The sequence below is a fragment of the Macaca mulatta genome, chromosome 9 (assembly GCF_049350105.2).
Source record: "Macaca mulatta isolate MMU2019108-1 chromosome 9, T2T-MMU8v2.0, whole genome shotgun sequence".
NCBI classification, from domain to species: domain Eukaryota; kingdom Metazoa; phylum Chordata; class Mammalia; order Primates; family Cercopithecidae; genus Macaca; species Macaca mulatta.
The window spans coordinates 136537105-136550852 of NC_133414.1; the positions used below are offsets into that span (position 1 = coordinate 136537105).

Consider the following 13748-nt stretch of genomic DNA (forward strand, 5'->3'; position numbering starts at 1 on the left):
CCAGGCTGGTCTTGAACTCCTGAGCTCAGGGGATCTGCCCACCTCAGCCTCCCAAAGCGTTAGGATTACAAGTATGAAGCAACGTGCCCGGCCACACGAAGTCTTGTAGTTGTTGAACTCAGCGCACATGCTAAACCGAAGCACACAGTTCTGCTCACGGAGCTGTATTGTCCACATCTGTTTATATTTCCATGAGGCTAACATAAAAGGATTCTCATCCCAGTTCTGTCCCTAGATAAGTCACTGAGCCCCTCCAAACCGCAGGTCCCATCTCCAAACCACAGGTCCCATCTCCAAACCGCGGGTCCCATCTGTAAGTGGAAACTTGAACCCACCTCTCAGATTGTCAAGAGGATTTGACGTGAACATGCCGGTGGGGCTCGGTGGGGGAGGAGCCACTCACTAGGCGCTGCTGTAGCCACGGCTGGGGCTCAGTTCACCCTGGGCTCCCTGCTGGTGTCAACTTCCCCCTCTTCCTAAAGGTGCCCCTGGGCGATGCACTCTGGGCTCCTCCTGCTGGCCTGCTTCCCCGGGCACCTGGCTTCCTCTCAAAATGTACCTGCCCCAACACTGGGTTTGTCAGATACGTGGTTGTCATTGTCACCACCACAGTAATTACTGCCATTTATTTAGTATTCGAAATGTGCCAGGTGCTTCTCATGTCTTTTTTTTGTCTTTTTTTTTTGAAATGCAGTCTCGCTCTGTCGCCCAGACTGGAGTACAGTGGCGCCATCTCAGCTCACTGTAACCTTTGCCACCCAGGTTCTAGTGATTCTCCTGCCTCAGCCTCCTGAATAGCTGGGATTACAGGTGTGCACCACCACACCCAGCTAACTTTTGTATTTTTAATAGAGAAGGGGTTTCACTATGTTGTTCTCCGTGTTGGCCAGGCTGGTCTCAAACTCCTGGCCTGCCTCGGCCTCCCAAAGTGCTGGAGATTACAGGCATGAGCCGGTGGTCAGGAGTTTGAGACCAACCTGGCCAACATGGTGAAACCCCATCTCTACTAAAAATACAAAAAATAAGCTGGGCATAGTGGCGGGTGCCCTTAATCCCAGCTACCTGGGAGACTGAGGCAGGAGAATCACTTGAACCTGGGAGGCAGAGGTTGCAGTGAGCCGAGATCGTGCCACTGCACTCCAGTCCGGGCGACAGAGTGAGACTCCGTCTCAAAAATAAAATAAAAGAAATAAATAAAAAATATGATCTTCATGACAGCCCTGTCTAGTAGCTACTGTTAGTGCCTCATTTTACAGGTGAGGAAACAGGTTGCAGAGGGTTAGGTGACAAGCCACAGTCATACAGGGAGGAGGTGCGTCTGCTTCCTGAGCCAAGCTCCCACCTTACAGAGGCCTGGCCTTTGTCCCCTGCAGCCGCCGTGGCCCTCGGGGACGTGGGGCTGCTGCTGAGGCTTCTAGGCTGAGGAGTGGAAGAAAGGACCCAGGATCCCCACCCCTCCAGCCCCATGTGCCACGAGGCATTTCCTGTCCCTCTGGGGTGAGCCACTCGAGCTATGTGGTCTCCAAGGTCTCTGGCTGCCGATTCCCATGCACTTGATTCTAAATTGTGTTTATTGATTCCTGGGACATCGATGCTCATGGGATCAACATGTTCCTGTGATCTGGGCTCCGTGGCACAGGCACTTCAGAGAACACTCTAGATGGGAGTTGTGCGGGCATGTGAGGAGGCGCAGGTACGGGAAGGTGTGCTGCGTGTTTTATAAGGGCCTTAGCTGGGGGCCTGCCCCAGCGTGACCTCATTGCCGCCCCGCTCAGGTCACTGCCCAGCTGACCAAGACCAGGAGGCCCAGCTAGGGCCCAGCTCCTGCGTCACTGCGTCTCTTCTCTCCATTCAAACTTTGGACACTGATGACACAAGACTGTGTGCAGCTGCTCAACAGCGTCTAGCAGACCATGGGGAAGGGTCCGCGGGTAGGGGCCAGGGAGCAGCTGGCTGCCCGCCTCACTGCTAGGGTTGCCCTGGCCCGTCAGCTGGAAGGAGGAGCAAGTGCAGCAGGTTCAGCTGGAGCCAGTGTGAGGCCTGCCCCGTGCCAAGGGCCCATGGCGTCTCTGCTGTGTGTAGCCTTTACCTCGTCTCCTTCATGACAGCCCTGGAGAGCTGGAAGGCTGGGCACCACCATCACACTGTTTATGGCTGGGGCTCAAGACTCCACGAGCCTTGTGCGCGCGCCAGGGTGGGAAGCCAGACCCCACTCCTGGGGGACAGATGCCGATCTGTTGCTACTCCTACCTGCAGGTTGTCCCCCAGCCCAAGCTGGTGTGCATCATGGTGCGGGGCACAGGGTGGGCTCATCCCCACATCAGCGTGGGCATCCCCGGGGCGTATGTGAATAACTGTCTATTTCTATTGAAAAACAACTCTGCTCTGCTTACGGGGCTCCTGCTCAACCTTCTGTTTTGGAAAGTTGGAGTTTTGGAGGAAATGAGCACTTTGTGGGTTTCAGTTCTCCAAACGTGCATGTTCAATCTCCATTGCTGACAGCGACTGAAGATCTGAAAATCAGACAGTGGCTAGCACTGCCCAGAGGCCCCGTTATTAAAAACATTTCAAGGCCAGGTGCGGTGGCTCACGCCTGTAATCCCAACACTTTGGGAGGCCGAGATGGGGCGGATCACGAGGTCAGGAGTTTGAGACCAGCCTGGCAAACATCGTGAAACCCCGTCTCTACTAAAAATACAAAAATTGGCCGTGCATGGTGGTGCGCGCCTGTAGTCCCCGCTATTCGGGAAGTTGAGGCAGGAGAATCACTTGAACCCGGGAGGCAGAGGTTGTGGTAAGTTGAGATCGTGCCACTGCACTCCAGCCTGGGCAACAGAGCAAGACTCCATTTCAAAACAAAACAAAACAAACGTTTCGGTGCCACTGGGGCTGCTGAGTGCTGCGCCTGCATCTCCTTTCACTACAACCCCTGGGAAAGGGGGTGGTCAATGTCCTTTCCCCTCCCTGAGGAAACTGAGGTGTTGAGCTTGTATTTCTCTGCACTGGTTCAGTAGTAATAGGGACCCTCCAGTGCACCAGGTGATGTCTGTGACGTGGCACTGGGAGGCAGGAGTCTGAAGTCTGATGTGGGGAAGTGCTGCCCCTCCCAACCCCGCTCCCTGGGAACCAACGCTCCACCCCTTTGCCCCGCTGCCTCCACACCCCTTTCCTCTGGCTGTGAATTTCTCCATTACCAAGTGGGCCCATCAGATCTGGAATTTGGTCAGTTAGGTGCTTCTCCCAGTAAAGCACCTACTACGCTGGGTACTGGGTACTGTGCTGGGTAGATTTTGGACGGGATTCTTGAGAGCATCCGGCAAAGTTGCTGCAGGAAAGGGCCAGTCACCGCCTGCCAGTCTCGGCACCTGTGAGCCCGTGAGATGACATTTCTCAAATTCCAGCCTCACTCTGTGGGCCAGACAGCCCTTCTGACCTATGAGCTGCCAACCTGAGCCTTTTGATGACACTGACCCCAAGGGTTCCCTGCAGCCCTATGTACTCCTGAGAACCTGGTGGCCCCTCTCTGGCCTCCGAGACCCTGACCTGGGTGCCCACTGCCCCTCATCCCTACACAGGAGATGCTGGGGTGACTCCTCTCTTGGTAAACCAAGGCTCTGGTCGCTGAGGATGGGGCTGGTCCTGTGCCAGGGTGTCCCCAGGTGCTGACCTTGGCTCCACTGTGGTTGGGCACCAGGCATGGTGGGGGTGCTGAGCAGACAGAGCCCTGCCCTCCCGGGCCCCGAGCCCCGGGCTTGCAGAGGAGGCAGAGGAGGGAGGTGGTGATGGCAGGACCAGAGCAGCACCAAGGGCTGTGTGAGCGCAGCTGGGAGGATGGGACCTGCCTGGGTGCATGGCTCTGGGGCCTCCGGGAGAAAGAGGCATGTGAACCCTAATTTGTAGGATGATCAGGGCCAGCCCCCAGGGGAGCGTGAAGGCAAGGACTCAGGGTGCTGTGAGGGCCTCTGGGTCACACAAAGGTGACCAGTACCAGGGCTGGAGGGCAGGGGGTCCAGCTGGGAGGGGCTCATCCTGCCCTTTTCCTGCGGCCCCCCACCTCCTGCCCAGCCTCCCCTCCGAGGGAGCCCCTGCTCCTCCAGCCTCAAGACCCTCGGCGGTCCCCAGAAGGCCAGCTATTGAGCTGTCCCAAGGTCACTCAGGATGTCCAATAATTGTCCTAACACTTTACCTGCTGTGGAACAGTAATGAGAGGGTTTTCATTATTTGCGGGTGAGTGCTCCTGGCAGATGCCGACAGCCAGCAGATGTGGAGAGTCCGAGGTGATTTGTAAGGGCCGGTTCATCTGATGCTCGGTAATTGCCCCAGGCGACGTTGTCACTCAGAGGCTCCTCCTGGCCTGCTTAGATGAGGTAAAGGTCAGTTCAAAGATCTAGTTTGGGCCGGGCGTGGTGGCTTAGGCCGGGCGCGGTGGCTAACGCCTGTAATTCCAGGCCTTCCTTGGGAGGCTAAGGAAGGTGGATCACCTGAGATCGGGAGTTCAAGACCAGCCTGGGCAACATGGTGAGACCCTATCTCTACTAAAAATACAAAAATTAGCTGGGCATGGTGGTGGGCACCTGTAATCCCAGCTACTCGGGAGACTGAGGCAGGAGAATAGCTTGAACCCGGGAGGAGGAGGTTTCTGTGAGCCAAGATTGTGCCATTGCCTTCCAGCCTGGCTGACAGAGTGAGACTCTGTTTCAAAAAAAAAAAAAAAAAGATCCAGTTTGGCCACAGGAAATGGGAGCAAATCGCCACTCTCGTGGGACTCCTGGGGAGGAGGCAGCGTGTTGAGGTGGGGGCCATGGTCTCAGAGGGGCTGTCTGACAGCCAGGACCCTGCAGAAGGCCCCTTCCCCAAGGTTCTTGGGTGGTGGGGTGGGAAACAGCCCATCCCAGAGCTGGGCTTGTCCCTCTTTGCAGGGGCTTTTGATGCAGCTCTTTGCAAGGCTTGCTGGGGTCCTGGAGCTGTGCCTGACTAGGGCTTTCCTGATATTTTGGAATTCTTGTACTCCGTGCCTCCCAAGGCCAAGTCTGTGACATCCTGTGGCAGGCCCCACTGAGGGATAACAAGGATTTGCTTCCTCAGCTGTCCTGGTCGGCCTGGGCTGCCATAACAAGTGCCATTGATGGAGGACTTCAACAGCAGACGTTCATTTTTTCACAGTTCTGGAGGCTGAAAGGCTGATATCAGGGGTCAGCATGGCCAGTTTCTGGTGAGATCCCTTTTCTGGGCTTGTAAGCAGGTGCCGGCTTGCTGTGTGCTCACACGGCCTCTTTGTGCATTCATGGAAAGAGAGAGCAGGAGTGCTCTTTGGTGTCTCTTCCTCCTAGGACACGTCCTATCATGAGGAAGTCCCACCCTTATGCCTTCATTTTACCTGAATTACTCCACAAAGGCCCCATCTCCAGATGCAGTCACATTGGGGGTTAGGACTCCCTGTCTGGGCTCACAGGCCTTGCTGCTTACAAGCTGTGTGACCTTGGTCAGGTCTCTGTCTCCTGAGGCCTCCATCTTCTCCTTCTAGAGTGGAGATAATGGTTCTTGCCTCATAGGCTCATTTGCCCAGTGGGTACGACTTATTGAGGGCCACCTGTGAGCCAGGCACCTGGCCCTTGGGGATGTGCATAAGGGACAGCAAATACCTTGGGCACGAGGACAAAATCAGATCATGGATCTTGAGTGACACCACCGTCCTTATCCAGAGGCAAGGCTCAGTGTAATGTTGTATTAATATTTTACTCTTTAAACAATAGTGCATACTTTATTTTCAGTAACTTAAAATAAGGAAGAGGCAACCTGGGGCTGGTCCCTGGTGATCAGAATGGGTCTCTGGTGACGGCTCAAAGGGGGGTGTGGTCCAGGGCACAGAAAGACAGAACCCAACGGGAGGGCACTTACCCTAGCATTTCACATCAGATTTTTCAGGGACAGATTTCATCTCTAAAACTAGTACTTGATATTATAAGAGCATATAGGTTGAATGAACTTATGTTGGCATTTCAAAGGAGGCCGGTGGCTTAAGAGTCCCAAAGTGAGTTCTGTGACTTACTCATCTTTCATCCACATCTGAAGTTGTGTTGGGAATAACAGATGTGAGGCACTGTCATCTCACTGTCCCATCGATTGCTCACTGTTCTGAGAAGGTCACATCATCATTCATTAGCAATAATTAGTCCCCGGGGACCCCCTGCACTTCTTCACTCAACTGCTCCATTAACTTGGGTGCGAGTCACACATTCCAGGTGCCAATCAATGGAGATCTATCCATAATGTACAAGGTGATGCTATTAGTTACAATATATTAACTGCCTAATTTAAAAATAAAAAAAAGCTATCTTTATGAAGGGCAATTAACCACTAGGTATAATTGATAATTCATAAACCTCTGATTAGGAAAGACAAATAGTAAGAAAGGAATGAATCACTTGTGCTATTGAAGAAGACGTTGCCGGCCTCTTGTCTGCATTCACTATGTGGTCAGCAGATCTACACATTTCTTCCTAAATTGCACCTGTCAGCTCCAACACTGGGGGTCTGGAGGCTTATTTCAGCGCAGAAACATGTTTTTCATCACTGAGGCCTGTCTGTTTCTGGTGGGGGTTGTAAGGAGGCTGCAGGCTCAGGACACCCTCAGGGAATTCGCGGGTGAGGTCATTTAGACTTCTCCATCAGTCAGTCGTTCAGCAAATGTTTATGGGGGATTGTGAAGTGCCAAGCCCTGTGGGAAGCCCCAGGGATGCCGTGGAGACCCCAGCAGATTCATGCCTAAACTCCTGGAGTTCGGAGGCCAGTAAGAAACACAACAGATGCATAAATCAGATGACTGGAGACACTGGTTAGTGTTATAAACAAAAACAGACAGGGTGTGGCAATGTCACACAGGATGGTGGGAGGAGGGGACATCGGCCTGAGTCCTGCCACCTTTTCCCAATAGCTGTCACTACCACTCAGGGCTGTATTTGGGGCCCTCCCTCAGTCGTGGGGAATCGTGCCTGGCTTATCTGCCTGTATTTTTGTTTTTGTTTTTGTTTTGAGACACAGTCTCACTCTGTGGCCCAGGCTGGAGTGCAGTGGCTCGGCTCACTGTGACCGCCTGCTGGGTTCAAGCGATTTTTCTGTCTCAGCCTTCTGAGTAGCTAGGACTACATGTGCCCGCCACCACACCCGGCTATTTTTTTTTTTTTTTCTTTTTTTGGTATTTTTAGTAGAGACAGGGTTTCTCCATGTTGACCAGGCTGGTCTGGAACTCCTGCCCTCAAGTGATCCACTCACCTCAACCTCCCGAAGTGCTGGGATTACAGGCGTGAGCCACCGTGCTCTGCCTTATCCGCCCTCTCAGTGGTTCTCCACTCCAGCCTCATTTTCTGGCTCCACCTTCCACATACCCCACGCTGCTCGGATAGCTCTTTCTATCCGAGAGGGTGGGGCCAGTGCACACCTGCCTGTGCGCAAGGTGGGCTGCCCCTCCCACCACCTGGCCTGCCCTTTCCTGCCATCTCCTTGTCCGTCCCTCAGGTCTCCAGTTGGGCCTGAATCCCCAGTCTTTAAGACCCCACCCTGGGCTGTGTCCTTTCCCCACTATTCGGGAGAGCTCCAGAGTGCCGATTTCCTGTTCCTGACTCCACTGTGAGTAGATATCAGCTCCACCTCCAAAGTCTCAGGCTCAAGAGGGGGAACAGAAAGCCCTTGACATTTCTGGGCTTCAGTCCCTCACCCATAACATGGATACATGCCATTCACTCTGGGTTCAGTTTGAGTTGAGTTTTTAGTTGGGTCTCACTTGCTCAGATGGAAGTTGATTTCAAACTGTAGTTCTAGTAACTGGGTTGAATGTTCGTGTATTCCTTTCCTTGGGGCCACATCTGTAAACAAAACTTGAGCACATGCCTCCTCTCTATGTGTATTTTCTATAAATTTTAAATTACGCATTTAACACTGTATTGCTGTTTTGCTTAGACTGTAAAAAATATGCAGTTTGAAAGAACAGGTGAAGAGCCAAGACGTCTGCATCTTTGGAGCTCAGTGAAATGTGTGTGTTTCGGGACCTGTCTGAGAACAGCGCCGGATGCAATTAGCATGGCTGATTAATTTTACTAGGGTTTCTTAAAACCTTCGGCCCTTGGACTTGCAACTTGATGTCTTTTCCACAAGTCCACACTGCAGCTTGATGCAGATGTCAGATATGACCACTGCCTTGTTGGGGCCGGTTTGTCCAGGGAGGGCTCTTGTGATCTGGGTGAGGGAGCCAGGTCCGGCCTGTCACCCTCCCCCCAGGTCTGAGTGACCCACCCCACCCTCCTCTGCAGGTTCCTCTAACGTGCTCGGGTCCCTTCCTGGTGGGCGCCAGGTCCTCCAGCCTGCTCTCCCTGCACAGAAGCACCACATCCTGGCTGTCTCTCTTGCTTCCCCAGGGAGGCCTCCCCTGGCCTTCCTACCCCACCTTGTCACCCTCTGTCTGCTCACCCTGTTTGTGTTCTGCAATAGTGCCTCTCTCTTATCAGTCACAAATTGCCCTTCCTTCGTGGGGTCTCTTGTTTGGTGCCCTCCTCCTACCCCAGCCTGGATAGTGGCCTGGAGATCCAGGACCTTGTCCATGCTCACGATTATAGCTCTGTGCACCAGGCCAGTGCCAGGCACATAGTAGGCGCTCAGTGACAGTTTGCAGAAGGGTGGATGTTATCTCATTTGGTGCATTCTGAGAACTTGCCCAGGTGCAGCCTGGATTCGCGGGTCTCCTGTGAAGTCAGGAGGGAAGAAGCTCGGTGCCGCCGGCCAGTGGCAGCATCCTCAAGTTCATGAGACCTCCAGGCTGGGTTTGAGCAGGGTCCAGGTCCTGTCTGTCCGTTCCGGAATAGTTGGTGTCCCTGATGACTTTGGCAAACCTTTCTCCATTGACAGTGATGAGAAGACAAACCTTGTCTTGGGCCATCTGCCTTTGTACTTTCTGGGAAATATGGATCCAGAGTTAGTAAGGCGTAGATGTGTGCAGCTCGTTTACAAGTGGAAATGCTAAGTGTGGTGGAAAGGGACAGAGAAATAGCTGTGGACACTCAGAGGTGGCCCCTAGCCAGGCTGAGCAGGATTGTGGAGAGGAGGTATTGCATGGCTCTCAGGGGCTGGGTAGAAGTGGCACAGGTGGGCCAGGCACGGCGGCTCACACCTGTAATCCCAGCACTTTGGGAGACCTGAGGTCAGGAGTTTGAGACCAGCCTTACTAACACAGTGAAACCCCGTCTGTACTAAAAATACAAAAAGTTAGCCTGGTGTGATGGCAGGTGCCTGTAATCCCAGCTGCTCTAGAGGCTGAGGCAGGAGCATCGTTTGAATTTGGGAGATGGAGGTTGCAGTGAGCTGAGATCATGCCACTGCACTCCAGCCTGGGCAACAAGAGCGAGACTCTGTCTCAAAAATAAAAAAAAAATAAAAATAAAAAGAAGTGGCACAGGTGGAGATGCGGGGGGCCAGAGCTGCATCCCAGGCAGGGGGAGAGGCAATGAAAAGGGAGGTCAGGTGGGGAACCTCAGGGAGCCTCAGGTGTATGAAGTCCAGTGAGGATGGAAAGAGTTGGGGCGTGGTATGGGGTCCTCTGAGAAGGGGTCTGCTTCGGCTCGGAAATCTCAGTCTGAACACACCCGGGGTCAGCCAGGGCCCCCTCAGGGGCTCGCAGTGGCCTGGCCTGTTCTGGACTTTGCTGGATGCCCTCTGAGAAGCACCGCGCAGCCTCCTTCAGAGGCCCCACACTCCACGTACTGACTGCCCGGGCCTGTGTCTCCCTTGCTGCAGACTGAAGGGCTCCCGGCTGAAGGTGAGGTTCTGCACCAATGAGTCACAGAAGTCCCGGGCAGAGCTGGTGGGGCAGCTTCGGAGGCTGGGATTTGACATCTCTGAGGGGGAGGTGACCGCCCCGGCACCGGCCGCCTGCCAGATCCTGAAGGAGCGAGGCCTGCGACCATACCTGCTCATCCACGACGGTAGGCCTGCTGGGCACCAGGACCTCACGGGGGTGAAAGCTCCCCTTTCCCAGGGTGGGGGCTGTGCAGAGGGCCTCTTTCACTGAGCTGGACCGCTGACTGAGCTAGGCCACCACCACTCATGGGCGGGGTACAAAAACCTTATGAGACTTCCTGCTGGGGGCTGGGGGCAAGTTAAGACCCAGCCCCATCCATTCCTTGGCCTCACACCAGAGGGTCCTTAGAGCAGGCTCTGGATGGCTCCTGGGAGGAACATCCTAAGCTCTCTTTCCTGATCTAGGATGGACCAAGGGACCAGGGAATTGTCAAGGGGGTGGAGTTCTAGCTCCTGTTGAGAAAGAGACAGAGAGAGAGAGCAAGAGAGTATCAGTGAGAAGCTACATTGAGGTCCATAGCTTCTAACGTCTGGCACCATAGCCTTGAACTATGTGAAAACCAGCCCTGCTCTTTGGAGCAGTTTGCAAATGGCTGTAGGAACAAGGTTTGCATCCTGATTTTAGTCTGAATGCAAGAACAGAGAGCCCCTTTGACCCTCAGTGGGGAGGTTGTTTTGGAATGAAGCAGAAGGAACAATATTATCTGGTGCCTCCTGAATATTTAAAAAGAGGAGACATTAGCAATTCCAGACACTTCTCCGTTGGTCCACTGCGCCTTCTCCTTCCTCTGCACTTGATTTTTTTTTTTGACAAACCACTAGGCAGAGGCAAGCATGGTTTTTCCTTTCCAGGGCAAGGCGGGGGCTCTCAAGAAGTGGCGGGTACCCCCTGTAAAGCCTGAATGTTGACTTCATAGACCTGGTGCCAGTGAAGGCTGACATGCCTGGCCTTTAGAAATCATGTTTCTCAAAACACTTTCTCTGTAATTTAGGATCCCTGCTAGTGTCTTTAGAACATGGTCTTCAAAGAAAGAAGATTTAAGAAAAATTATCTTCCCCTATCCTTCAGAAAAGGGTTGCTGGACCTGGGAACAGAGTTGGAAGAAGCCAGCAGGAGAGGGAGGTGGGCATCTGCTTGGAGGGTGGCCTTGGCCAGTGAATCAGACAAGCAGATGACACAGCTGGGAGGCTGGAGGGAGGATGAATGCCCTTCCTCAGCTGTAATCCTGCATCCTTGTTTTCAATAACTAGACCCTTGTTTTCAAACTTGGAATTTTTTTTTTCAATCATTGGTGGATTTTCTGTCTAACATTCTATGAAAAATTTCAAGCATACAACAAAGTTCAAGTAATTTTTACTTGGAATAGTTTATTTTTTATTTTTATTTTTTTGCGACAGAGTCTCGTTCTGTCACCCAGGCTGGAGTATAGCAGTGGTATGATCTTGGCTCCCTGTGACCTCTGCTTCCCGGGTTCAAGCGATTCTTCTGCCTCAGCCCCCCAAGTAGCTGGGGTTACAGGTGCGTGCCACCATACCTGCCTAATTTTTGTATTTTTAGTAGAGATGGGGTTTCACCATGTTGGCCAGGCTGGTCTTGAACTCCTGCCCTCAGGTGATCCACCCACCTCAGCCTCCCAAAGTGCTGGGATTACTGGAGTGAGCCACTGCCCCCTGCCTTACTTGGCATAGTTTTATACCCTTCACCTAGGTTGTCAATGACATTTTTTGATATTTTCTTCACTTTATATCTGTCCATCCCTCGATCTGTCTGTCCATGTTATTATTTAGATGCATTTCAGAGTAAAATGCAGACACAGGTATACTCCCCTAAACACTTCAGCATATCATTAGAGTTCGGTATTTGTTTACAGTTTTTCCTGTTAATGTAAAATATACATACAATGAAATGTACACACCTCAAGTGTACTATTGCTGAGTTTTGACAAATACATGCACCCATGGAACCCAGCCCTGTGAAGAGCTAGACCATCCCCATCACTGACAGCTCTGACAGCTACCTCGCGCCTTGCCCAGGCGATCTGCACCTCCTGTCCCCTTAGAGGCAACCAGTGTTTGGGTTTTTTTCATTATAAATAAGTTTTCCTATTCTAGAATTTTATGGAAATAGAATCATACAGTATATAAATGTACTGGGGCCTCCAGTGCTACCCCCAGGCTGAATGATTCATTAGAAGGACTCACAGAACTTCGAAAAAGTATTACTCTCAGTTAGACTTATTATCATGAAGGAATAAAGATTAAATTCAGCAAAGAGAGGAGACACGTGGGGCAAAGTCTAGGAGAAGACAGGAGTGAGCTTCCAGTTGTCCCTTCGAAGTGGAGTCCTACTGGGCACACTTGATTCTCCCAGTGATGATGTATGACAACACGTGGGAAGCACTGGCCACCAGGGAAGCTCACTGGAGCCTCAGTGTCCAGGGTTTTTGTGTAGACATTGGCACCTGCATGACTGACCTTAGCAACTCAGTCTCCAGCCCCGCAGAGTCCAAACTGATACAGCTCGGCCAGGGCTTCAGACATACACAAACAGGTGTTCACCATAAGCCAAGCTGTTAGCATAAATGATCTGGCCAGACTGAGAGAGGAGGGCCCAAGGCCTCGAGCATACAAAACCCCTCTTATCAGGTAGGACATTGCCGTGGTTCAGAGGTTATCTCCTAGAAGCCAGTCCTGAAGACAGGCCTTTTTTGGAATATACAGGGTTTGAGCAACCTAGTCCTGCTGAATTAACCCTTTCTATCACAGTAGTGTTTTGTGTAAGGCTTCTTTTACCCAACACAATGTTTTTGAGATTCATCCATATTGTTGCTTGTATCAGCAGGGTTGTTCATTTTTATTGCAGAATAGTATTCCATTGAGTGAACAGACTACAGTTTATCCATTCACATGTTGTTGATACCTGGATTGTTACCAGTTTTAGTCTATTATGAACAAATCTGTTCTGAACATTCTTACACAGTTCTTTTGGGTAAATACCTAGCAGTGAAATTACTGGGTCATAGGGTACGTGTATGTTCACCTTTATAAAATACTGCCAGACCTTTTTTACAGATGGATTGTACTATTTTACACTTCTTCCATCTGTTGCAGCTGTTCGGTATCCTCACCAGACCTTGGTGTTATCAGTCTTTTTAATTCTCACCATTCTGGTGGGTATGAAATGGGATCTCATTGGGTATTTCCCTCCCTTCCTTCCTTCCTTCCTTCCTTCCTTCCTTCCTTCCTTCCTTCCTTCCTTCCTTCCTTCCTTTCTCTCTTTCTGTCTCTCTTTCCTTCCTTCCTTCCTTCCTTCCTTCCTTCCTTCCTTCCTTCTTTCTTTTCTTTCTTTTCTTTCTCTTTCTTTTTTTTTTGACAGAGCCTCACTCTGTTGCCCAGGCTGGAATACAGTGGCACAATCTCAGCCCACTGCAACCTCCCCAGGTTCAAGTGATTCACCTGCCTCAGCCTCCTGAGTAGCTGAGATTACAAGTGCCCACCACCATGGCTGGGCTAATTTTTGCATTGTTAGTAGAGACAGGGTTTTGACCATGTTGGCCAGGCTGGTCTCGAACTCTTGACCTCAGGTGATCTGCCCACCTTGGCCTCCCAAAGTACTGCGATTACAGTCATGAGCAACCATGCCTGCCCTCAGTTTATTTTTAATTTAGAAAGGTCGACATCTAATCCTAAGAGATATGACAGCATGTTTCTTCTAGGATCTGAAGACACAAAGCCAATGATTTGATGTATCCTTGCAAATTTTCCTATTTTAATTTAAAATGGGAGAAGACAAAGAAGGAGAAGGAGGAAGAGAGTTTCCTGAGGGAGCTGGTGCACTGGGCCTGTGGGGATGGAATTCTGCTTTTTCTTCAGGACATATGTGTGGGGTCGCCTGAAATGTG

General features: G+C 51.7%; 1 protein-coding gene across 3 annotated transcripts in view; it reads left to right on the forward strand.

Moving 5' to 3' along the window:
• Nucleotides 1-13748, forward strand: part of LHPP (phospholysine phosphohistidine inorganic pyrophosphate phosphatase) — a 150403-nt gene that overhangs the window by 11420 nt on the left and 125235 nt on the right. For all 3 annotated transcript variants that reach the window (XM_001083060.5, XM_015148402.3, XM_077947813.1), the window contains exon 2: nucleotides 9784-9971. In XM_001083060.5, coding sequence (XP_001083060.2) covers nucleotides 9784-9971 — 188 coding nt within the window. The remainder of the gene's footprint in view (nucleotides 1-9783; nucleotides 9972-13748) is intronic.